At 43.3% G+C, this 26,300-nt stretch overlaps 1 protein-coding gene across 1 annotated transcript; it reads right to left on the bottom strand.

The window, feature by feature from the left end:
• Positions 1-382: 382 nt before the first annotated feature.
• Positions 383-25,891, bottom strand: cct4 (chaperonin containing TCP1, subunit 4 (delta)). The gene is made up of 14 exons (XM_078556561.1): positions 25,649-25,891; positions 22,988-23,040; positions 22,798-22,887; positions 22,444-22,552; positions 18,358-18,500; positions 16,141-16,262; positions 13,488-13,620; positions 7,251-7,390; positions 5,423-5,519; positions 5,175-5,285; positions 4,920-5,050; positions 3,953-4,187; positions 885-998; positions 383-588 (listed from the first exon to the last, which is right to left on the bottom strand). The coding sequence occupies exons 1-14, from the start codon at positions 25,755-25,757 to the stop codon at positions 574-576; spliced, it is 1,602 nt and encodes a 533-aa protein (XP_078412687.1). The 5' UTR covers positions 25,758-25,891; the 3' UTR covers positions 383-573.
• Between the last annotated feature and the right edge of the window lie 409 nt (positions 25,892-26,300).

Raw genomic sequence — 26,300 nt, 5'->3', positions numbered from 1 at the left:
ATGGGAAATAGCATAGATAGGGGCCATCAATATGAGATAGTCAGCCAAGAAATCCAAAAGGGAATAAAAAAAAACTACTTTATCCAAAAAGTGGTAACTGCCAGAGGGAGTGGTTGAAGCAAATAGTATAGATGCGTTTAAGTCGAAGCTAGACAAGCATTTGAGGGAGAAAGGAATAGAGGGTTCCAATGGTAGATTTAGATGAGAATAAATGAGAGGAGACTCGAGTGGAGCATAAATATTGACATGGACTGGTTGGGCTGAATGACCTGTTTCTGTGCCATATATCCAATGTAATCCAATGGTTAAATGGAGTATTAAAAATATAGCTACTGGTATACAAGAACATAAATGCGCAAAGGAAAATATGAATCAAACAAAGTTGAATTTCAAACTTTCAACATTTTATTAAGTTAAAGTATTACTACAGTCAGGAAACACAAATGTGATGACTCTGCAGTGATACATTTATGGAACATCAGAAAGGCTGTGCTCATTCACGAGTTGGCATAGCAGATGAGTGCTTGTGGAATCAAGACATCTCACTCACTTCTGTTGAACATATGACTGAACTTATCGTGCATTAACCTGGAAAAAAAGTAACCCAAATTACTAAATATACCTTGGCAAGGCAGGGATAAATTTACATGAAAAATATTTTGGTCCGATAACAATACAAATGTCAAACCTTGAACAGCATTAATAACTAGTGCATGTAATTAATAAAAATGACAAAACAAATCTTTTACTTCTACATCGCTCATATTAGATTTTTTTTCTGCTTACTTTATCGTTAAGAAAATTATGATTTCAGGAGCACTATAACAGAGCACAAAGGTCCATTCTCACTCCCACCCCATCCCCAAACATAATTTAAAAATTACCACGTCATCAATCTTCAAGATACTACGAACTGTTTCTGTAGCTAGTGTCAGGGCACTGAGGGAGACCAGCAAAGGCTGCACAACCAGCTCCTCCAGAATGTTAGAAATGCCACCCTGAAAAATAAAAATAAAATACCAAGGTGCACAAAATACTGGGAGAGACAGATAGCACTAGAATAAAGAATACTAAGTTAATAGGCAGAGTCGGAGTAAGGGAGAAAGTAATGAATACATGTAATGAACTGCATGTATGTGAATGCATGAAGTATGGTAAATAAGATTGGTTACAGGTGCAGATTCCCATGCAGAATCATGATGTGGCGATAACAGACCTGACTCAAGGAAGGGCAGGAGTGGGTGTTAAAAATTCTGTGTACAAGGTGTTCAGGAAAGATCGGGCAGGAAAAAAAGGTGTGGCTATATTGGATAAGGAGAGCATTGCAGTGCTGGAGAAAGAGGATGTCCCAGAGGGTTCAAGGACAAAATCAATTTGGCTACAGCTAAGGAATAAAAAGGGTGCGATTGCATTGTTCGGTGTAATCTATAGGTCACCAACTAGTGGGAAGGATGTAGAGGAAAAATCTGCAGGGAAATTACAGAGAGGCACAAACATTATAGAGTAGTTGTAGTGGGGGACTTCAAGTACCCAAATAAAGACTGGGATAGTAGTAGTGGAAAGGGCAGAGAGGGGTAAGAGGTCCAATAGTGTGTTCAGAAGAATTTTCTACAGCAATATGTGTCCAGTTCATCAAGAAAGGAGGCACTGCTAGACCTGGTTCTTGATAATGAGGTGGACCAAGGGTCAGTGGAGGAACATTTAGGAGACAGTGATCATTGTATCATAAGGTTTAGGATGATGGTAGAAAAGGGCAATAGGCAATCCAGCTTAAGAATAATTAACTGGGGGAGAGCAGACTTCAATGGGGCAAAAACAGAGCTGGGCCAGGTAGACTGGAACCAAAGGTTGACGGGAAAAACTATAGCTGAACAATGGGCAACCTTCAAAGAAGAAATGGTTTGGGCACAGTCAAGGTATATTCTCTCAAAAGGGAAAGGTAGGGTAAACAAATCCAGAGCTCCCTGGATGAAAAAGGAGATAGAAATTAAGATAAAGGTGAAAAAGTATGCTTGACAGGTATCAGGTAGAAAATACAACTGAGAGCCAAGCTGAACACAGAAAGTTCAGAGGAGAGGTGAAGAAGCAAATAAGAGAAGTGAAGAGTGATTATGAGAAAAGACTGGCAGCCAACATAAAGGGGAATTCTATAAGCACATAAATAGTAAAAGTGTGGTAAAAGGAGTAGTAGGGCCGATTAGGGACCAAAAAGGGGAGTTACACATGGATGAAGGGGCCATGATTGAGGTGTTCAATGAATACTTTGCATCTGTCTTTACCAAGGAAGCAGATGCTACCCAGGCCATGGTGACAGAGGAGGAAACTCTGTCACTAGAAGGGTTCAAAACTGATAAGGTGGTGGTATTGGATAAACTAATCGGTACTTAAAGTTGACAACGCACCAGGACCAGATGAGATGCATCCAAGGATACTGAAGGAAGTGAGTGTGGAAATTTCAGGGGCACTTGCCATAATCTTTCAGTCTTCCCTAGACTCGGGAGGTGCCAGAGGACTGGAGAATTGCAAACATTACGCCCTTGTTCAAAAAGGTTGTGAGGATAAGTTTAGCAAATACAGATCTGTCAGTTTAACTTCAGTGGTGGGGAAGCTTCTAGGAACAATTATTTGGGATAGAATTAATAGTCATGTGGAAAAATGTGGGTTGATTAGGAAGAGCCAGCATGGATTTCTTAAGGGAAAATCATGTTTAACTAACATTCTGGAGTTTTTTGAAAAAGTTGCAGAGAGGGTTGATGAAGGGAATGCTGTTGATGTAGTGTACATAGATTTCCAAAAGACATTCAATACAGTGCCACACAACATACTTGAGAAAAGTTATAGCTCATGGAATAAAAGGGACAGTAGCAACATGGATACAAAATTGGCCGAGTAATAGGAAACAGCAAGTAATGGTTAATGGATATTTTTCAGGCTGGAGAAATGTTTGGAGTTCCCCAGGGGTCGATACTGGGACCCCTGCCTTTTCTGATATATATTAATGATCTAGATCTTGGTGTGCAGGGAACAATTTCAAAGTTTGCAGATGATACAAAACTTGGAAGCATTGCAAACTATGAGGACGACAGTGTAGAACTTCAAAAGGACATAGACAAATTGGTGGAGTGGGCAGATAGGTGGCTGATGAAGTTCAATGCAGAGAAGTAAGGTGATTCATTTTGGTAGGAGGAACATGATGAGACAATATAAAATAAGAGGTACAAGTCTAAAAGGTGTGGAGAGAGAGCAGTTAATAAAGCATGCAGTATCCTAGGCTTTATTAATAGGGGCATAGGGTACAAGAGCAAGGAGGTTATGCTGAACTTGTACAGGACACTAGTTAGACCTCAGTTGGATACTGTGTATAGTTCTGGGCACCACACTTTAGGATGTGAAGCATTGGAGAGTGCACAGAAGAGGTTTACAAAAATGGTTCAAGGGATGAGAAATTTTAGTTAGGAAGTCAGGTTGGAGAAGCTGGGACTGTTCTTCCTTGGAAAGGAGATTTAATAGAGGTGATCAAAATCATGAGAGGTCTAGACAGAGTAGATAGGGAGAAACTGTTCCCGCTCGTAAAAGGATCAAGAACAAGAGGACACAGATTTAAAGTGATTTGCAAAAGAAGCAAATGCAATTTGGGAAAAAACTTTTTCATACGAGTGGTTCGGGTCTGGAATGCACTGCCTGAGAGAGTGTGGTGGAGGCAGGTTCAATCCAGGCATTCAAGAGGGCATTAGATGATCACTTAAATAGAAACAATGTGCAGGTTTGCAGGGAAAAGGCAGGAGAATGGCAGAGTCATAATGCTCATTTGGAAAGTCTGTGCAGACACGATAGGCCAAATGGCCTTCTGTGAATCTGTGAAAAACAACGCACAGATTCTGCTGGCAAACATTTTTCTTCAATATGTACAAGCAACAAACACTTGCAGATAAACTAGGAATGCAAATCTCACCTTTCTGACATTAATTCCTGCCGTCTTCTCTCCTTGTGCATGTCTATTCCTCAACTCTGTGACAGTGGAAATAGGATTAAGACCCGCATTTTCAGCCAAAGTAGATGGGATAACTTCTAGTGCATCAGCATATGCACGTACACAGTATGCCTCCATACCACTAAGAGTACGGGAGTATTCAGTTAAACGTAGTGCCAGCTCAATCTCAGGAGCGCCACCTCCAGCAATCAAAGCCCTGTTAAAAGATATTCATTCAATGGATTATGCAATAATTTGTTTTATAAAGTCTTGATTCCGTCATTGTGCTCATCAGGACAAATAGTATGCTTCATTCGGAGTATGTTCCCAAACATTATCCTCCTTTAATTATGCTGGGCAGAATCAATGGTCGTGTAAATTTTACAAGAAGTGTTCAACGGGCCAGACAGCTTTTTCTCAATTCACACCAAGTTTTTTTTTTAAAAACAGTGTAGTACCAACCAAGAATTCTCAGGATTTCATAGTGTGATCTCCATGAACTTGAAAATTGCAGAAAAATCAAAACGAATGCATTCTGTCTCCTTGATCATCAGGCTTGTGTTGAAGGGTATCACTCAGTCAAGAGAAATCAAGTAGCCAGAGCATCAATTTTCTATGACACTGGGAGAAACCATAAATTTCTAAAATACAATTTTAAATAGCAGCACTTGCATCAATCCAAAAATGTCCAGATGTACGTACAGAATTAAAAAACACGAGTGCAAAAAATAACAAAATAATTCTCATTAGTGATAAAATGGTTCACTTCTCTTCAGAAGGCAAACTTTTAAACCTCAGCCTCATGTTTAAACACGAACACCTGCCCTACTATTGGCTATACACTGGAAATACTCCCTCTGTTGAAATGAGTTGAACGTAAAAATTGACCAAAAGTAAAAAAAAATCCCAATTAATGTTCACTAGAATAAGTGTAATATGGAAAAATTACCTTTTCTTTACCAAGCAGCGAATGACACAGAGAGCATCATGAATGGAACGCTCAGCCTCTTCCATTACCAATTTATTAGAGCCACGTACTACAATGGATACAGTTTTTCCCGGATTTGCACAGCCAGTAATCTACAATAAAAGTGTAATTATGTAACAATTATATCCAATATTGAATCTTCAGTGCAGCTTATATAAAGTGGAAGCACTTGAAAGAAATCTGCTGCTCACTACCAAATGTATTGTTCATTATTACCTTGATCAGTTTGCCAGAACCATTCAAACGGATTTCTTCTGCCAGCTCTGCAGTGCCCAACATATCTGGCATGAACTGTTCAACATGGGCAACTGGTTTTATGCCAAGAGTCTACAAACAAAATAAATATTTAATGGATTTTAAATAATGATCATATTATTAGAGGCTAGAAATTAAAACTGATAGCATGCCAATTTTGTAAATAAATCTAAATTTCGTCACACAACTATCTCAAAAGCCTCTTGTACCTTACAGATGAACTCAATATCTTCTCTCTCGATATCTTTGATCACCATAATCTTCATCTTATTGAGGAAATGCAGGGCCAGGTCACTAAGTGCATCCCTGTAACAAACATTAATGACGTTAATGTACTCTCGCCAAATTTGCGGATAACACAAAAATAGGTGGGAAGACAAGTGGTGAGGATGACATGAAATCTACAGAGGGATATAGACAGGTTAAGTGAGTGGGCAAAAACTTGGCAGATGGAATATAATGTGGGAAAATGTAAGATTATGCACTTTGGCAGGAAGAATAGAGGAGCTGAATGTTATTTAAATGGAGAAAGACTGCAGAAGGCTGCTGCACAGAGGGATTTTGGGGTCCTCGTACATGAATCACAAAAAGTTAGCATACAAGTTCAGCAGGTGATAGGGAAGGCAAATGGAATGTTGGCCTTTATTTCGAAAGGAATGGAGTATAAAAATAGGGAAGCCTTGCTAAAACTATACAAGGCACGGGTTAGACTACATCTAGAATACTGTGAACAGTTTTGGTCCCCTTATCTAAGGAAAGATATACTGGCATTGGAGGCAGTCTAGAGAAGGTTCACTAGGTTGATTCTGGGTATGGAGGGATTTTCTTATGAGGAGAGGTTGAATAGGTTGGGCCTGTACTCATTGGAGTTTAGAAGAATGAGAGGCAACCTTATTGAAACATAAGATTCTTAGGGGGCTTTACAGGATAGATGCTGAGAGATTATTTCCCCTTGTGGGAGAATCTAGGACCAGAGGGCATAATCTCAGAGTAAGGGGTCGCCCATTTAAGACAGAGATGAGGAGGAATTTCTTCTCTCAGAGGGTAGTGAATCTGAGGAATTCTTTACCACAGAGGGCTGTAGAGGTTGGGTTGTTAAGTATATTCAAGGCTGAGATAGGCAGATTTTTAATCAATAAGGGAATCAAGGGATATGGAGAAAAGGCAGGAAAGTGGAGTTGAGGATTATCAGATTGGCCATGATCTCATTGAATGGGGGAGCAGGCTCGATGGGCCAAATGGCCTACTTCTGCTCCTACGTCTTATAATGCTGACTGGGATGGCCAAAACTGAAGGAGCAAAACATTTCAAAGTTACGTGAATATATGGTTAAAGGAATAGAAATGAAACAAAAAAAGTGACATTTTGTTCTTTTTTTTGCACTCAAATATCTTGCTGAAGAAAGAACACAGATGTTTCTGACACCCAGCATCAGTATTAACCACTCCCAGGTAAATACAGGCCACTTCCAGGCACTTTCTACATCAGCAACCTTCATGATCTTCATGAAATACTCAATCTATGAATAGTTTGCACATCAGACTTGTATCAATTCAGAGCTAGGTTGAAACTGAATAAAATTACTTTGTTGGCATTTAGAAATGGATCTTCCATACTGCTCTACAGTACAAATCTCATAAGACAGAGTGAGAAGTCATTTTGTTAATTAACTGCCCCTTCTAGGCTCTAATTAATGTTCAATTTGAAATGTCACTTGCCAAAGTCCAATTTCAAATATGCCAAATTGTATTTTACTCAATTTATGCATTCTCCAAGTTCCCATAAATGGTGTCTACATGATCAGAATGATCTACTATTGTAGTTTCAATTAAAAAATAGTATGGCCAGCTGTGTAAATATGTAACATACCATAAATGTCCTACGACCAAAAAATCAGTTACCCAGATAGATAGGTACAGTACGAGTACATATACTATACTGCTCCATAGCATTATACCTTGCTGGACCAGCACACCACATCACATCAACAGACAATCATTTGTACAGCAAAGGTTCATGCCTGACTCAAGCAATTACCTGAGAATTGATTTTTGTATCAATAGAACATTGCATCCAGCTTTTTTGATCTGTTTCACCAAGTTCAAAATGTAGGCTCTTTCTTCACGCAATACACGGTCCATCTGAGCGTAGTCAGAAACAACAACTTGACTTTCCATCTACAGAATAAAGTAAAAATTACAAGAAGTTCCTGCTCTCATACACAGTAACTTTTTCTTGGGTCTGAAGGTGGTAGTAATAAGGTTTACTAGCAGTAGTAAAGCTTATTGGGAACAGCAGAGTTTATTAATTATAAATTACGAAGAAAAATAATAAATTAACATAATAAATTTGGCAGAACAGGTGATGTGTTTCAACTACAGAATGTGGGAGCTCCTAGAAATCCATGTGATCCAGGGTAAACAACTCTGCAGTAAGCACCTGAGGGTTAAGGAGCTTCAGCTCAAAGTTATTGCGCTGGAGGCCGAGCTGAGGACACTACACTGCATCAGAGGGAAAAGTTATCTGGACACTTTATTCCAGATGGCCATCACACCCCTTCAGATAGGGTCTTCTGATTTTGTATAGACAAAAGCAGGGGCTGCAGGGTGGATGAGTAACTGACCATGGCACCATGGTATAGGAAGCCATTCAAATGGGGGAATTAATAAGAATGTAGCATAGGGGACAGCATAGTCAGAGGGACAGACAGAGTTCTCAGCTGCCAAAAGTGAGAGTCCAGAAGGCTACGTTGCCTGGCCGGTGCCAAGGTTCAGGACATCTGCTCAGGGCTGAAAAGGAATTTGCTGAGGGAGGGGGAGGATCCAGTGGTTGTGGTCCACATTGATATCAACAACATAGACAAGTAGGGACTAAATTAAAAAACAGAACCTCATAAGTAATAATATCTAGATTATTACCTGAGCCACGAGCAAACTGGCATAGGGTAAATAAGATTAGTGCTAAATGTGTGGCCCAAAGGCTGATGTGGGAGGAATGGGTTTCAATTCATGAGGCACTGGCACCAATATTAGGGAGAGTGGGAGCTGTACTACTGAGATGGTCTTCACCTGAACTGCACTGGGACCAGTGTTCTGGCGAGCTGTATAACTAGGGCAGTAGAGAGGGCTCTAAACTAAATAGTGGGGTTGAGGGATAAAGTTTGGGAAAAGAGATAAATTAAAGAGAGAAGACAAGGCAAGAGAGCAAGGTTGCAATAAGGGAATAGATAATCAGAGCATAGCTCATAGGAAGGGACAGAGTATAAACTTAATAGTGAGCCAGTAAAGCTAGAGGCTGCAAAAATAGTAAAACAGAAGTAAAGGCCCTGTATCTAAATGCCCATAATATTTGCAAAACAGATGAATTGGAGTGCAAATGGAAATAAATACGTATGATCCGATAGTCATTACATGGCTGCAACATGAATATTCAATCCCACATCACACTTCAGAAAGATGGGGGTTAGGAAAAAGTGGAGGGGTATCTCTACTAATTAAGGATGGCATTAGTACATTAGAGAGGGGTAGCCTGAGTTCGAAAAATCAAGATGTAGTATCAGTTTAGGTAGAGTTAAAAAATAGTAACAGGAAGAAGTCACTTGTGGGGGTAGTTTATCGGCTCCCTAACAGTCACCACACGATAGAATGAGGTATACAGGAAGAAATAATGGGGGGCTTGTGACAAAGGTACAGCAAGAATTATGGGTGATTTTAATCTACATATATATTGGACGAATCAGATTAGCAAGGGTATCGTCGAAAAGGAGTCCATAGTGCTTTCGGGATGGTTACTTGGAGCCAAGAAGAGCAGGCCTTTCTAGATCTGGCAATGTGCAACGAAACAAGATTAATGAATGACTTCGTAGCAAAGGAGCCCCTCGGTAGCAGTGATCATAACATGATTGAATTTCGCATTCGGTTTGAGGGAGAGAAGAGTGGGTCTCAGGCTAATGTTTTAAATTTAAACAAGGGCAATTATGAGGGTACGAAGGCAGAGCTGACAAAAGTGAACTGGGAAATTAGGCTACGGGATAGGTTGGTAGAGATGCAATGGCAGACATTTAAGGAGGTATCTCATAATACTCAGCAATGATACATCCCAGTGAGAAAGAAAAACTCAAGGGAGAGGACACACCAGCTGTGGCTAACTAAGGAAGTTAAAGAAAGAAAAAGCATACAATTCCACAAAAATTAGTGACAGGTCAGAAGACTGCACAGAAAATAGAAACAGCAAAGAATGATCAAAAGAATGAGGCGGTAGAAATTAGAATATGAAAGCAAGCTAGCTAGAAATGAAACAAAAACAGATGAGTTTCTTTGTATTTAAAAAGGGTGAGCATTGGTCCTCTTGAGAGAGTATCAGGGGAATTAATAATAAAAGATAAAGGAAATGTAGGATGAATTGAACAGGTATTTTGCATCTGTCTTCACTGTAGAGGATACAAATAACATCCCAGAAATAACTATCAATCAAGAGGTGAAAGGGAGGGAGAAAGAAAACAATAACAACGACCAGGGAAAGGTTGCGAGAAAATTATTAGAACTAAAAGCGGACAGGTCCCCATGTCCTGATGGACTTCATCCTAGGGTCTTAAAAGAAGTGGCTGCTGAAATAGTATATGATTTGATTTCAATTTTCCAAAATTCCCTAGATTCTGGAAAGGTCTCATCAGATTGGAAAATAGAATGTCACTCCTCTATTCAAAAAAGGAGGAAGGCAGAAAACAGGAAGCTACATGCCAGTTGGCTTAAAATCTGTCAGAGGGAAAATGCTGGAATCTATTATTAAGGAGACTATACCTGGGCACTTAGAAAATCTCAATGCAATCAGGCAAAGTCAACATGGTTTTGTGAAAGGGAAATCGCGTTTGACTAATTTGATTTCTTTGAGGAACTAACTAACAACGTGGATAAAGAGGAACCTGTGGATCTGGTGTACTTAGATTTCAAAAGGGCATTTGACAAGATGCCACATAAAAGGTTACTACACAAAGGAAGAGCTCATGGTGTGAGGGTAATATATTAGCATGGATAGAGGACTGGTTAGCTAACAGGAAACAAAGCAGGCATAAATGGGTTATTTTTGGGCTGGGAAAATGTAACGAGTGGAATGCCACAGAGTTAAGTGCTGGGGCCTCAATTATTTATCTATATCAATGATTTGATTGAAGAGACCAAATGTACAGTTCCTAAATTTGCTGATGACACAAAGATAGGTAGGAAAGTAAGTTGTCAAGAGGATATAAGGGATCTCAAAGCGATATAGATAGGTTGAGTGAGTGGACAAAAATTTGGCAGATGGAGAATAACACGGAAAAATGTGAACTTGTCCAGTTTGGCAGGACGAATAGATAAGCAGCATATTATCTAAATAGCGAGATTGCCGAACTCTACAGTACAGAGGGGTCTGGGTGTCGTGGTACATGAATCACAAAAACTTAGTATGCAGGTACAGCGAGTGATTAGGAAGGCAAGTGGAATGTTGTCATTTATTCCAACGGGAACGGAATATAAAAGTAGGCATGTTTTGCAACAGTTGTACAGAGCATTGATGAAACCACACCTGGAGTACTATGTACAATCTTGGTCTCCTTATTTAAGGAAGAACATAATTGCATAAGCAGTTCAGAGAAGGTTCACTTGACTGATTCTTAGGATGAAGGGGTTATCTTATGAGGAAAGGTTGGACAGGTTGGGCCATTGGAGTTTAGAAGAATGAGAGATGATTTTATTGAAACATATAAGGTCCAGAGGGGACTTGACAAGGTGGATGCTGAAAAGATGTTTCCCCTTGTGTGAGAGACTAGAACTAGAGGACACAGTTTAAAAATAAGGGGTCTCCTATTTAAGATGGAGATGAGGAGAATTTTTCTCAGAGGTTTGTGAGTCTGTGGAACACTCTTCTCAAAAGAATGGTAGAGGCAGGGTCATTGAATGCTTTTAAGGCGAGGTAGATAGATTGTTAACAAGGGTATCAGCAGGTAGGCAGGATAGCAGCATTGAGACTGCAATCAGATCAGCCATGATCTTACTGCATGGCAGAGCAGGCTCGAGGGGTTGAATGGCCTACTCCTGCTCTTAATGTGTCTGTTCATTTGGATGGTTGTGGGTTCAAATCCTACTCCAAAGATTTCAGCGCAAAATATCGGCTGACACTCCAGAGCAGTACAAAGAAAAATGTTTCAATGAAATGCATCTGCCACATACCAAATTTAATATTTAACAGGTGGTTACTGGACAAAACTTCAACTGAGAATACCAACCATTATATTGTCTGAAACTTTGGCAAGTACCTTATTCCAACCAACTCACTATACCAGGGGTGTGATGTAAGAGAAATTTAATGCTTTAAATATAATAAAAACTTGGAACACAAATTGTGAGATATAAGATCCATGGTGCAGATTCAAAGGTTATGAGGCATGAGATTGCTGGGTATGCACTGACACCAAATGCATGTCATCTGGCATACTTCTTGTGCCTCATAAAACAAGTGGCAAACTTAAGGGATGTAACCTAATATTGGTACAAGTACATATTATGCAGAGTAACCATTAACATGTATTTACATAACATTTTAGTGGTTTGGTGTGAAATTGTGTTTCCGAGTGCTCCTGTGCAACACCTTTGGATATTTTACTATGTTAAAGACTCTTTATAAGTTGTAGGGTAGTGAGGACTGGAGAGAAGGGCAACTAGAAAAATATGCATGTTTTTCACAAGGTTGTAGTTCAAGGGGATTACTGAATTAGTATTTAAGGCTACAGATGATCAGTATGTAAAGGCCAAGACTAGCTCACATTCATGGCTTTGTAAAGACTCACCCCAGCTCACATTAGGGTCAGAATATCCCACTTAGATATAATTTTAATGCTTTCAGCATCTGTGCTATGTGAGATTTATCTTTATTAGGAAATTATCTAAATAATAGAGAATTATACTTCGTATATTTAAAAAGAAGGAAGTGTAAGCTGTACAAAGAGCCATTCCAATGGAAAATGAGCAGTCAGCTGTAGCAGATGCAGGAACGGATGCTTCATGCACCTTAACAAGCCATACTGCACACAAGCAGGGGGCTGCTGTTTTAATTCAGCAGAGGCTTTCTGATTGTCCGCCTTCCCCATAATGTGCCATTTGATATGTATCTATCAGGAGTTCTTGGATAGTATAAGCCAAGCATATGTGGGAGAGGTTCAGCAGTTTTGGACATTGAGAACAATGGAGAGGCTGACAAAATTATTACCATGTTTTTTCTGGCAAAATAGGGGAATTTACTACAATACAATCATTTGGGAATTGTTGAAAAATGAGACATGCTATCAAAGCTTTTCACCCTGCACTTATCAGGACAGTTTGCAAGATCATAAAGTATGTGGAACAGAAAGAGGCCACTTGGCCCATTGTGTCTGCACCAGCCAAAAAAAGGGCCATGCAGCCTCATCCCACTTTCCAGCATTTGGTTTGTAGCCCTAAAGGTTAAGGCATTGAGGTGCATATCCAGTAAGTTGAGGGTTTCTGCCTCTACCACCCTTTCAGGCAGAGAGTTCCAGGCTCCCACAACCCACTGGGTGAATACATTTTTCCTCGTCTTCCCTCTAATTTTTCAGCCAATCTCTTTAAATCTACGTCCCCTAACCGAGAGGGGATCCCATGGCTCTCACAAACATCTTTGTTGGTTTCCATGAAAAATGCATCTTTGATGGAATGACATCCAACCTCCTATCCCTTGCATATTTCCTGTACGTAGATGATACATTTGCTACATTCGAATCCGCAGCTGCATGTAAGAACTTCCTTGTACATCTCTGGTACATTCCCCATGGAAATGCCTTGACCAGAGTCAACCTGCCTGGTTTGAAATTAAACAAAAGCTTGGCAGTTAACTGTTCTCTGCTGCATTCTCCATGGCAATGCCTCTACCAGAGTCCACTTGCCAACAAGTCAGCACTCTCTTCTCATGCAGTATAAATTATTGTTCCCTTTACTGTTGGTTTATCTTGCAAGCCGTCCTGATGAGTGCAAGACAAAAAGCTTCGATAGCATGTCTCTTTTTTCAGCAATACTCAAGTTCTGTACTACTAATGCAATAATTGTTCAATTCACACCTCACCTGTACCCAGGTATCTCACACAGTATAGCATTTTCACAACTGAATTCTGCTTTTCAAACTTAAAATTGACATCTCTGTGAATATTAAAGCAATTGTAAGTTAAGAAACTGAAGGCTGATCATGGTTTAATTCTGTAACCAAACGACAAAAAAAAAACATACTTACATCGGTTTTTGGAGCAGACAAACAGAACTGGATGAGCCCAATCTTAGCCTTTTCCACTCGGCTTACACCTGCATTAACTACTTTCTGAGTCAGAACCAGTCCATTCACCAATTCACAGTCATCAATAGTTCCGCTGCAAGGCAGATTTAGATTACTTATTGTAAAGATTATTATAAAAAGGCTTGCAAATATTTTTAAAATGCACAAATAATTTATATATATTTTTCTTTTCCCACCTATTTCCATTATTTTAAAATTTATTTCCATCCATTGTTTTATCTCTACCTTTTAGCCTATTTCAATTCCCCACCCCACCCCCACTAGGGCTATCTGTACCTTGCTCATCCTGCTTTCTACCCTTAATGTCCCCTTTAGCACATTCCTTAGATAATATCACCACCGTCAACACCTCTTTGTTTTTTGTCTATGACATCTTTTGGCAATCTCCACCTATCACTGGCCCTCTATCCAGCTCTACCTGTCCCACCGACCCCCCCCTTAAACCAGCTTATATTTCACCTCTTTTCTATTTTTCCTTAGTTCTGATGAAGAGTCATTCGGACTCGAAACGTTAACTGCGTTCCTCTCCGCAGATGCTGTCAGACCTGCTGAGTTTTTCCAGCTATTTTTGTTTTTGTTCTAGCCATATAAATACTGTGGCTACAGCAGCAGATCAGAGGCTAAGAATCATGTGGTGAGTAACTCACCTCCTGACTCCCCGAAGCCTGTCCACCATCAACAAGGCACAAGTCAGGAGTGTGATGGAATATACTCTCCACTTGCCTTGATGAGTGCAGCTCCAACAACATTCAAGAAGCTTGAAAGCATCCGGGATAAATCAGCCCACTTGATTGGCACCCCCATCCACAAATATTCACTCCCTCCACCACAGTGGCACACTGATGCACAGTGGCAGCAGTGTGTACCATTTACTAGATGCACTGCAGGAATTCGCCAAGGCTCTTAGATATCACCTTCCAAACCCATGACCACTACCATCTAGAAGGTTAAGAGCAGCAGATGCATGGGAACATCAGCAGCTTGAAGTTTCCCTCCAAACCACTCACCATCCTGACTTGGAACTATAATCGCCATTCCTTCACTGTTGCTGAGTCAAAGTCCTCAAACTCCCTACACCTACACTGCATGGACTGCAGCAATTCAAGGCGTTAGCTCACCACCACCTTCTCAAGGGCGATTAGGGATGGGCAATAAATGCTGGCCTTGCCATCGACGCCCACATCCCACGAATTAATAAAAAAAGCTCTAGCACTGAAAGTACTATCATGTCCGCAAGACACGATATCACAAACTGTTAAATCAAACCATACTGTTTCGCTTGTTTAAAAAATGGACTTTGCTGAACCAAAAGATGGTTGCTACAGGTCACATGATTCACAGGTCGGTTACAGTAAATTTCAAACACAGGAAAATAGCTGAACCCCCATTCTTGTGGAATCTCACGCCTTTCATTGAGGGGAAACATTACAATCATCGAAACTAGAGACCAGCAGACAATGCATCTCCTCAAACCAGGGACCAGCAGAGGATGCGTCTCCCCAAACCAGCGACCAGCAGACGATGCGTCTCCCCAGCCTGGTCTTATAACAAAGGAGAAGCCATTGAAACTCCTTATACCTGCAGACATACTTAAAGCCACTGTATATCTCCTAAGGTGAACAATGAGTTTTGACCAGAGGCATAGAAACTGTTCATTAGCCCGCAACTGACTCATTAATGGGCATCACATGACCTAAGCTTCTGGCCTTTGAAAAGTTTTAATATTACATTTCCAGACTCACAACTCAGTCTGCTGTTTATACCCCTGCCTTCAATCATCAAAACAGGACTCCAGGCTGACCAACAGTCTGCATCAAGTCTGCTTCTCTGCAAGATTCCTGCCATTGACTGCCGAGCAGACCAAGTTTCTATATGCTAACCGCATCTGCTGCATCACCATCAGCTTCAAAGGAATTCTGCAAAATCTGCAAAACCAGCTTCAGCTGGTTGAACTATAGCTCCTCTGTGATGGAACCTTCACCAGACTCTGGCGATCACCATGAACTGAAATCCACATCTGTAGTGCTTTTTATTTAAGTTATTCATAGTTGTAAAAACTCCTCCTCCTGTGTGTATGAAGTTGCAACCATTCACCAGGTTTGAATGCACAAATAAACTATACTTCTGATTTAACTCTAGAGAGCTTGATGTAAGTTACTTTAAAAAATTGACCTCACAAAACAGTGTGTTTGGGGAAACATGCCACAACCTATTTCTGTCCTATTATGGACAGACAAGAAAAATAAAGGAGTTCAGTGTTGCCTCTCTCCCCTGTCCGTAATGATACTCATTTTCAAACAAACTAGATGGAGATCAATCAAAATCACAATGAAGCTGCTAAATGAAATAATGATTAAAACAGATCCCCCTATCACGTTCAAAAAACGCATGGCAGTGTGCAAAAACCAGATCAGTCATCACAAAAGGTTATTGATCTGAAATATAAACTGTTTCTCTACCCACAGATTCTGTCTGACCAGCTGAATATTTCCAGCACCTGCAGTATTTTGTTTGTTTAAAGTTCTCAGAGGTCATTTTTAAGTTATAAGATTCAAGATATAAATTATTAACATACATGGATATCTGTTCTTACCCTAGTTTCCTGACAATTTTGATATCTCGGAGATCCACACTAATGGCAGTTGCAGGATCAATTACATTCATTACTGCATCAACACTCATTGGAGCAAGAAGGCTGGCATACTGAGAAACAACCTATAAAATAAAAGCACAGTTTATTTTCAACTCTGTCTTGTCAGAACAGTGAACGTATTCAGTTAAAAACTAATCAGTGCTGAAAGCTAGTGGTAGCATTTTATTAACATCAATATTTTCCTTCAGTACTTTCACACATCTGGGATTGTTCATCGTTATAGCTTACATTTTGAAAATAAGCATATTACATGTTAATTTTCTTCTTCCCTTCTCTCTGTCCAACTTGTCTCTCAATTATTATCTGGCTCTCTAGCCTGTCTCTCCTCTACCACATACCTGAACCCTTCACTATCAGATTGAAAACTTCCTTAAATTCAGGCATGCCTCTCAGCAAAAATGCATTGTAGTAAAACAGCATTTAGGCATTCTCAGTCCAATCAAACCTTTCCAAATGTTCTTCTCTATCATTTAGCTATTGGTGCCCAAATTTTTTTTTAGGAATGTCCTCTAGACTGGTCAAACAACAGCTTGACATATATAAGATTCTTTAGTATGGCTATCAGTCAATGTTCCAGACTCAACATTACCAACCTTGGGTGTATTCTGTTTCAGCAGTAGGACAGACCCATCAGAGATGGGGACATTGATATACAATTAGGCAGGGACTACTCTAGGAGTCCTCAACATGAACTGCAAACTCACTAAGTCTCATGAATCCATAGTTTGGGATATTAAACAATCCCAAGGAAATCTCTTGCTGATCACTACTACCCAATCTCTTCCATCCAACTGACAAGTCAGGAATCTTCCACACTAAAGACTAATCCCGGAGGGAAGCAGGAGCATAGAAGGTACTCTAAATGGAGTAATTTACTCCACAGTGGCCCAGGAGAACCACCACAAAGGATGCATCTGCTAAACTTTGCCTGTGCCTGGATGAGGGAGCCAACATAAGGATATAACCTACGTGGCTTTGACTTCACCAATCTACATTACTCAGCTACATCTGTCCACAACATTCTCCCTGTGAAGACAGAATTTCGAGTGAGGAAATCCTTCATCATATGACATTTGGGGTGAAGTACAATAGGCTAATGATGGATGAAAAGTTTTAGGGGAGGCAGTTGCGTAGTGGAATTGTCACTGGAATAGTCATTCAGAGACCCAGGGTAATGATCTGGGTTCGAATCCCATCATGGCATATGGTAAAATTTGAAATCCAATATAAAAAATGTCTGATGAAATCATTGCCAAAAAAACCCATCTGGTTCTCTAATGTCCTTTAGGGAAGGAAATTTGCTGTCTTTACCTGGTTGTAATGTGGTTGACTCTTAAATGCCCTCTGAACAAGGGCAATTAGGGGTGGGCAATAAATGTTGGCCTAGGCAGCGACACCCTCGTATGAACGAATATAAGAAGAGTGGGCACACATGAGCTTGGGCTATCACCAGCAGCAGAATAGCATGTCACCACAATCGGTAAGCTCATGGGCTTGAACAATCCTCACTCCTCCATCACCATCAAGGTATAAGCAGCGCTCCCACACAGTATGCTAAAAACCAAAGGCACAGCCAATGATCTAGTCCTACTAAATCCAGTTGAGACTGGTGAAAACAAGCAACTAACATGAAGATCCTTCATCTTCAACCATAGTGGAATCCAGTACCTGAGTGCAAGAGACAGAATCAAGGGCTTGCAAGCAATTTCAGCCAAAAGTGAACAACCCTGCTCTCCATCCTTGTCCACACCATCATAGAAGTCACTTCAGTTCATATCACAAGACATTAAGTGACTGAGTACATAGGACATAGTAAAGGCTATGGATCTCTGATAACATTTTTCTGAGTGATTTCATTTGAGGTTTTCCAAAATAACTGTTCTTAAATTCATGAGTGAATGCTACTGAATAAATCTGCACGTCATCCGATCAGCTGAGAGAAATTTGTTTGAGGTGCAACAATTTGTACAGCACCCACACTCTAAGTTAAAATTCAGATATAAATTTGTAAATATTTGCAATATGTTAAATAATTAATACATATTTATATTGAAAATATTGCCAATGATGTACAATATTCTTTATATACTATGTAGCATAGCCGATTAATATTGTAGAAATCAACAGTTTGAATCACACAATTAAAAGTGCCCTTACTTTGGAGCTGAGAGCAGTGGTAGCACTATTCAGGAGAGATTCCCGGTCACTTAGTTCCACAGGTTGGGCAATGCCATTCAACACCTCAACTCCCCTTTCCAGGGCCTTTTGGAAAGACTCGGATATGATTGTAGGATGGATTCCTTTAACGGATAATTGATCAATCAATTTTGTAAAAATTAAAAAATAATTGATTAAAACTACTTGCACATCCTATCTTCCTATATAGAGAAGCTGCAGTATGAATTTTCAGAAAAATATGAAAATAATGAAAATCAACAATGAAAATGCCGGAAATAAGGTCAGCATTTAGAAAGAGAAATGCCAGGTGTGTACTCTTAAAGCTGTGGACTAAAAGACAAGCAAGCATTTGGTAGAGTGAAAGAAAAATAGAAGGGGTGTGGGAGAAGGCAAGGTGTAGAAATAGCAAATATTTTAATCACAGAGAGAAATAATTAGTTGGATTATCTACAAGCTGCTAAATAGAATATTAATAGCCGTTTGGTAGTACAGAACTTGAGTATTGCTGAAAAAAAAGACATGTCGAAGCTTTTTGTCTTGCACTCAACAGGACACTTGGCAAGAATACCAGCATAAGGGGAAGAACAATTTATACCCTATGAGAAGAGAGAGTTTGATTGGTTGGCAAATGGACTCTGATTGGCAGACGCATTTCAATGGAGAATGCACCAATTTCTGGTGACTGACAGTTAACTGCCAAGTATTGTTTGAAATTTAAACCAGGCAACTTGACCCAGATTGGTCAAAGCCCTGAGCAATGAGACAGCGAATGGCTGTCACTTATTTTGTTTAGCTGGAACAGGTGCAATGTGTGTACGTGCTCTGTCTGTCTGCAAAGAACAGGGCCCTGTGTATTAATATATGTATCTTCCAGAACACGCAAACACGCCACACTGCGAGCCCGACTGAATCTTAAATTGGTTGTTAGCATAATTCTCAGCAGAGGATTATTCAGGACATGTTGTCCAATTGCACAATCACATCTAGTATTGGACACTGTTTTGAATTTTGCAAGCATAGGCTGGTTGGCTATGGTCTGTACCTTGCCAGTTGCAAACAGCAGCTAGGGCATGCTGTTTGATATGATCTGCCAGTCTCTGGGATGAACGGCCTACATACCTAGCATCACACTGGCACTGAAATTCGCATACCACGTTACTCATTTGTGTGACAGGCAGAACAACTTTTTGGCTCGACAGCAGCATCCTGTTAGTGGTGAATATCACTTGTGTTGCTACTGCATAGTAGCAGCATGAAACAGCTAGCAACACCTGTTGCTCAAATTTCTGAGGCACCTTGCCCTTCCAGGGTAATCTGAGGTAGAAGGGCATTTTTCAGGGCTGAAAGTGACAGCTTCAGACCCATTCATGAGTTTGCGTGATATACAGCACGAAACAATCTGATCAGGGTATCCATTATTCTGCAGGGTGTCTTTGATGCCCCTATTTCAGCAAGCTTGAATGGTGAGCAAACGCTCAGGCCCTAATTACAAGGTTGACAATAAGACCAATCTTACAGCATGTGGGACTACAAGAATCCCAAAGCTTATATTGACCAGTGAAGGTAGGCTTGCGGTAGACCTTGGTAGAGAACTCCTGGCAGATTTCTCAACTAGTACATCAAGGAAGGGCAGTTCATTTGACTGCTCCATTTCAAAGGTGAGTTTGAGCACAGGATGGAGCCCATGAACACGTAAGGAAATTATTACATGCAGCGGCAGATTTAAATATAGCTAACCTATCATCCACATATCAGAAATATGTGAGAGGTAGGGGGTTAGGTGTCATTCAATCGAAGACATGTTTCTCATGGATCCCAACAAATAAGTTTGCGAGAGCTGGGCCTAGAGGGGATCCCATGGCAACACCACCTCTTTGGGCATATGAGGTGTCAATAAAACTGAACTTAACTGCGCGAGTTATCGAGTTCATAACTTCAATGTGGTGCCAGATATGTAGGTCATATGTTGCAAACAGCTGGTGGATTGTATCAAACAGCATGTTCCATCTGCTGTTCGCAACGGGCAAGGTACAGACCGTACCCAATCAACCCATACTTACAAAACTCAAAACCGTGTCCAACATTAGATGTGATTCCGCGATAGGATTATTTAGCAAATAAGGCCCAATGTGTGTTAAGAACGACGCTGACAACCAATTTAAGATTGTCAGTCAGGCTCACAGTGTGGTGCATTGCGTGTACTGGAAGCTACAAAGATTAATACACAGGACCCTGTTCTTGCAGACAGAAAAAACATGTACATACGTTGTGCCTGTTTCAGCTAAACAAAATAAGTGACAGCCATTCGCTGACTCATTCCTCAGGCAATGCTTTGACCATTCAGGGTCAAGCTGCCTGGTTTAAATTTCAAACAATGCTTGGCAGTTAACTGTCAGTCGCCATCACTGGTGCATTCCCCATAGCAACACCTCTACCAGCAACACCACTTGCCAACCAATTGGTACAGTATAAATTGTTGTTTTCCCCTTACATTGGTATTCTTGCCAAGTGTTCTGATGAATGCAAGACAAAAGTCTTCGACGCGTCTCTTTTTTCAGCAATACGCAAGTTCTGTACTACCAAACAACTATCTATGGCTTTCTTAAGTGGAACATTGGTGAATCAGCTAGCAATGTCAAATGAGCACATGGACACAGCATTGCTATCTTTTTTCAGCAATGCTCAAATAGAATATTGTTGGATTATATAAACATGTGAAAAGGTCCACACAGACAAAGAGCCAGAAAATGGGGAAAAGAGTCTGGTTTTACTATTTTGGACAAAAGACAGAAACAGCCAGTGTTAAGTTAGAGAACAAGGCTTGGACAGTGGTGTTGCTTAGGCAGGAGGAAATGGCAATACAGCTCCACAACAAAGGTGATTAGTAATAGTTTGGTGCTGTCTAGGTGTTCAGTAGTGATCTGAACAAAATAGGAGTTGACATCAGACCATAGCCAGGTAGAAGACCTTCCACCTGTCAGAAGGTCTGTTGATGTTGGAACAGAGAAAAGAAAGCCCAAAAGTTCTGAGGGAGATAGGTTAGAGTGGGCGAGAGAAATGGAGAAAATGGCCAATGTCATGGGAAGCAGCTTTTCTTGAACAGAAAGGCAGAATATTTCTTAAATGGTGAGAGGTTGGGAAGTGCGTGTGTCCAAGGGGACCTGGGTGTCCTTGTTCATGAGTCACTAAAAGTTAGCATGCAGGTGCAGCAAGCAATAGGAAAGCAAATGGTATGTTGGCCTTCATCGCAAGGGGATTTGAGCACAGGAGTAAAGATGTCGTCTTGCTGCAGTTATATAGAGCCTTAATGGGACCTCACCTGGAATATTGTGCAGAGTTTTGGTCTCCTTATCTAAAAATGGATATATCTGCCACAGAGGAAGTGCAACAGAGGTTCACCAGATTAATCCCTGGGATGTTGGGATTGTCGTATGAGGAAAGGTTGGGGAGACAGGTCCTGTATTCTCTAGAATTTCGAAGAATGAGGGGTGACCTCACTGCAACTTACAAAATTCTTCCAGGGCATGACTGGGTGGATGTTGGTAAGATGTTTTCCCTGGCTGGTGAGTCTAAAACCAGGGGACATAATCTCAGGATAAGGGGTGGGCCATTTAAGACTGAGATGAAGAAGAATTTATTAACTCAGAGGGTGGTGAATTTTTGGAATTCTCTACCCCAGAGGTCTGTGGAAGCTCAATCATTGAGTATGTTCAAGACAGAAATCGATAGATTTCTGGAGACTAATGACATCAAGGGATATGGAGATAGTGCGGAAAAGAGGCATTGAGGTAGGTGACCAGTCACGATCTAATTGAATGGTGGAGCAGGCCTACTCCTGTTCCTATTAAAAGGGGAACTAGACAAGCATGAGGGAGAATAGAGGGTTAAGATGGTAGATTTAGAGGAGGAAAGATGGGAGGAGTTTTGAGTGGAGCATAAATACCATCACGGACTGGTTGGGCCGAATGGCCTGTATCTGTGCCATATATCCCATGCATTCAATCCGATGGAATTGCTTCATCCCAACATTTAAGTCAGCTCTGATGAATTAATTGTAATACATACCTTTCTGAAGCAGTTTAGCACAGTAGTCAAGCAAAGCTCCTGCAATTACCACAACAGAAGTGGTCCCATCACCGGCTTCCACATCCTGAGCCTTTGACAACTCTACCAGCTTAAGTCAAACAAAAGAAACTACTTTTAGATAATATGCATGGAAGTGTTGCAAGTTTGGAATGGCAACTGTTTATTAAAAGGTGAGACAAATTAATATTTAAGATCAAATAAATGAGAAATCAAAATATTGGAACTGCTGTTGGATTAGAAAAATACTTTCTAGTTAATTGCTCCAGGACACCAATTTAAGAAAGTCTAGTAGGTCTTATAACAGTCATAACAGAGTAGCTTCACAACATTTACCATTTTTGCCGCTGGGTGCAAAACCTGCATTTGCTTCAAAATAGTTGCTCCATCATTGGTAATTGTCACATCACCTTTACCATCCTGAATCTATGGGGAAAAATAACATTAGCTTACACAAAACAGAGAGGAAAAGGACATATTGTATGACAATGTACATATTTCAATTATAAATGCAACATGATTGTACCATTTTATCCATGCCCTTTGGGCCAAGACTTGTCCTTATGGCATCTGCAACAGCTGAAAAAGAAACACATTTTGTAAAACGTAATAGCTTATCCCTCTTTATATTATTAAACCTTATTTTACTAAGGTGGAATCTGCTTCCAAAACTCAGGCTAAAAATCCACCACAGATAAAAAGCCAACATTCAAATGTATTGACAAGACAATGCCACTGTACAGAATATTGCCATTCCGAGGGGAAATACAGAAGAAAATGTGTGTCAATCCTGCATAGTTCAGTGCGTGATGGTTAGGGAACTGTTTCACCTAATGCCTGATTGCTTCCAGATAAAAAGTGTGCCCCTCAAGATAAGATAAACTGTATATGTGGAGCTGACACAACATTCACAACAGGGAGTGATCCCTGCGCCTGGATCACTGGTTGGACAACAGAACCATCTTCATCCTCCGCCCCCACATACCTGTTGCTCACACTTGGCCCCACCAGATTTGCCCCACTGTGAGGGGATTCTCCCCTCCCCAGCGTTGTCTCACTCTCCCATTCGCCCCACACTCCAGGCCCCCGCTGTCCCTCCAACCCATCCCTTGGGTTCTCTCCTCCGCTGTCCACCCCCTCAATCACTGGATCCTCTCCCTCTGCCCCACCACCCGCTGCCCAGGGCCCCCTCTCCCCCTCACCGCGTCTTCTTCAACTCCCCTTCCCTCCATCCGTTTCCGCTCCACTTCCCCCCACCCTTCCGCTCCCCTTTCAACCCCCCAATCCACTGCCCCACCCCATCCTCTCCAACTCCCCTCCCCCTTCCCTACCACTTGCCCCTCCCCTTCCTGCCCTTCCACTCCCTCCCATTTCCGACCCCCACTCCCCTTCCACTTACCACCGTCCTTCCTTCCACCCAACCCTCCTCCTTCCCCTACGCCCCCTCCTCCTTCTTCCCTTCCCCCTTCCTGTCCTTCTTCCCCCACCCCCTTCCTCCCCTCCGTCCCCCAGCCCTCCTCCTTCCGCCATCCCCCTCCTCACCCCTCCCTCCTCTATCTCCATCCCCCTTCCTCCTCCTCACCCATCCCCCTTCCTCCTCCTCCTCACCTATCCCCCTCCTTCCTCCTCCTCACCCATCCCCCTCCTTCCTCCTCCATCTCCACCCCCTCAGCCCTCCATCGCCATCCCCCTCCCGTTCCTCACTCCACTCCCGCACCCTCCTCCCCTCACCCCCCACACCCCTTCCTCCCCCATCACCTCCCCTCCTCTCCCTCACCCTACCCCCCCTTGCCCCACGCTCACCCCTCCCTCCTCCCCCACTCACCCCTTCCTCCCTACCCCTCCTCTCCATTCTCCTTCCTGCCCCTCTTATCCCTCCCTCCTCACCCCCTCTCCATCCTCCCCACCCTCCTTCTTCCCTGCCCCTCCTCCTCCCCACCCCTCCTCCTTCCCTGCCCCCTCCTTCTTCCGCACCCTCCTTCTTCCCCCCCGCACCCTCCTTCTTCCCCCCCGCCTCCCCGCACCCTCCTTCTTTCCCCCCGCCTCCCCGCACCCTCCTTCTTCCCCCCCGCCTCCCCGCACCCTCATTCTTCCCCCCCGCCTCCCCGCACCCTCCTTCTTCCCCCCCGCCTCCCCGCACCCTCCTTCTTCCCCCCACGGCTCCCCGCACCCTCCTTCTTCCCCCCACGGTTCCCCGCACCCTCCTTCTTCCCCCCACGGCTCCCCGCACCCTCCTTCTTCCCCCCACGCCTCCCCGCACCCTCCTTCTACCCCCACGCCTCCCCGAACCCTCCTTCTTCCCCCCACGCCTCCCCGCACCCTCCTTCTTCCCCCCACGCCTCCCCGCACCTCCTTCTTCCGCCCCGTCGCCCAGCACCCTCCTTCTTCCGCCCCGTCGCCCCGCACCCTCCTTCTTCCCCCCTGCCTCCCCGCACCCTCCTTCTTCGCCTCCCCCTCCTTCTTCGCCTCCCCCTCCCCTCGACCCCCTCCCCCCGCCCCCTCCCCTTCTTCCCCACCCCCCCTCCCCTTCTTCCCCCCCACCCGCCCCTCCCCTTCCCTTCTTCCCCACCCCCCGCCCCCTCCCCATCTTCCCCACCCCACCCCCCCATCTTCCCCACCCCACCCCCCCATCTTCCCCACCCCCCCATCTTCCCCACCCCCCCATCTTCCCCACCCCATCTTCCCCTCCCCCCGCCCCCATCTTCCCCTCCCCCCGCCCCCATCTTCCCCGCCCCCTCCCCCCTCCCCCACCCCCCTCCCCCCGCCCCCATCTTCCCCGCCCCCCTCCCCCCGCACCCATCTTCCCCGCCCCCCTCCCCCCGCACCCATCTTCCCCGCCCCCCTCCCCCCGCACCCATCTTCCCCGCCCCCCTCCCCCCGCACCCATCTTCCCCGCCCCCCTCCCCCCGCACCCATCTTCCCCGCCCCCCTCCCCCCGCACCCATCTTCCCCGCCCCCCTCCCCCCGCACCCATCTTCCCCGCCCCCCTCCCCCCGCACCCATCTTCCCCGCCCCCCTCCCCCCACACCTTTCTTCCCCGCCCCCACTCCTTTCTTCCCTGCCCCCCCTCCCCATCTCCGTCCCCCTCCCCATCTCCGTCCCCGCCCGCTCCCCATCCCCCTCGCCCCTTCCTACCCCCTCCATCCTCCTCCCCTCCGGATCCTCTTTTCCTGCCGGGCTCTCGCACCTTTAGCGGCCGAGATGTTACTGTAGCGGATCTGAGCGGGTTTGTCACGGTCCTGGTAAACTCCCTTGCCCGTGTTGCTCGGGCCTTTGCTGGCGCTTTTCTCGAGCATGGCGGCGGCTGGCGGCTGGGGCTCGGCAGGATGGCGGATCAAGGCGGATGGCGGCGGATTGCGGCTGTCGATCGTCTCCGGAGCCGGTGTCTCAGAGGCGGAGAAGCTTCCAGAAGCCGTCAGGACCCTACGCTGCCTCTGTGACGTCAGCGGCTGTCTGAGCAGAAGCCGGGCGGCAATAGTGAGGAATTTGTTCGCAAAATTATTATTCCAAACACTAAAGTAACAGCAAAATAATGCAGATGCTGCAGATTTGAAATGAAAACAGGAAAGTGCTGGGAAAACTCAGCGGGTCTGGCAGTATCGGTGGTTAGAGAGACAGAGTGAACGCTTGGGGTCCTATGTGATGTCCTCAGAACTGAAGAGAGGTGGAAATGTGATGGGTTTTATTCTGTTGGAAGATAGGGGAGGGTAAAGGGGAAGGTAACCTTGCTGACAAGGGGTAGGGGTGGGGGTGGGGGGAATGCTGTTGTTCTTTGGTGTATCAACCTTTGCCTCGCAGAGGCCGAGCACCAATTATCAGCCTTTCCTTCCTACCCTCCC

The sequence above is a fragment of the Cetorhinus maximus genome, chromosome 14 (genome assembly GCF_964194155.1).
Source record: "Cetorhinus maximus chromosome 14, sCetMax3.hap1.1, whole genome shotgun sequence".
In the NCBI taxonomy this organism is placed as follows: Eukaryota; Metazoa; Chordata; class Chondrichthyes; order Lamniformes; family Cetorhinidae; genus Cetorhinus; species Cetorhinus maximus.
This window is presented reverse-complemented; position numbering and strand designations above follow the sequence as displayed.

What these genes read in the sequence shown, in the direction of transcription:
- cct4 (XM_078556561.1), bottom strand. Translation starts at nt 25,757, where the DNA reads ATGCTCGAGAAAAGCGCCAGCAAAGGCCCGAGCAACACGGGCAAGGGA. An exon ending in TAACATCTCGGCCGCTAAAG is followed by an intron (nt 23,041 to 25,648) that starts GTGCGAGAGCCC and finishes TTTCTTTTTCAG; the next exon opens with CTGTTGCAGATGCCATAAGG. An exon ending in CCACTGCTCTCAGCTCCAAA is followed by an intron (nt 16,263 to 18,357) that starts GTAAGGGCACTT and finishes TTTATTTTATAG; the next exon opens with GTTGTTTCTCAGTATGCCAG.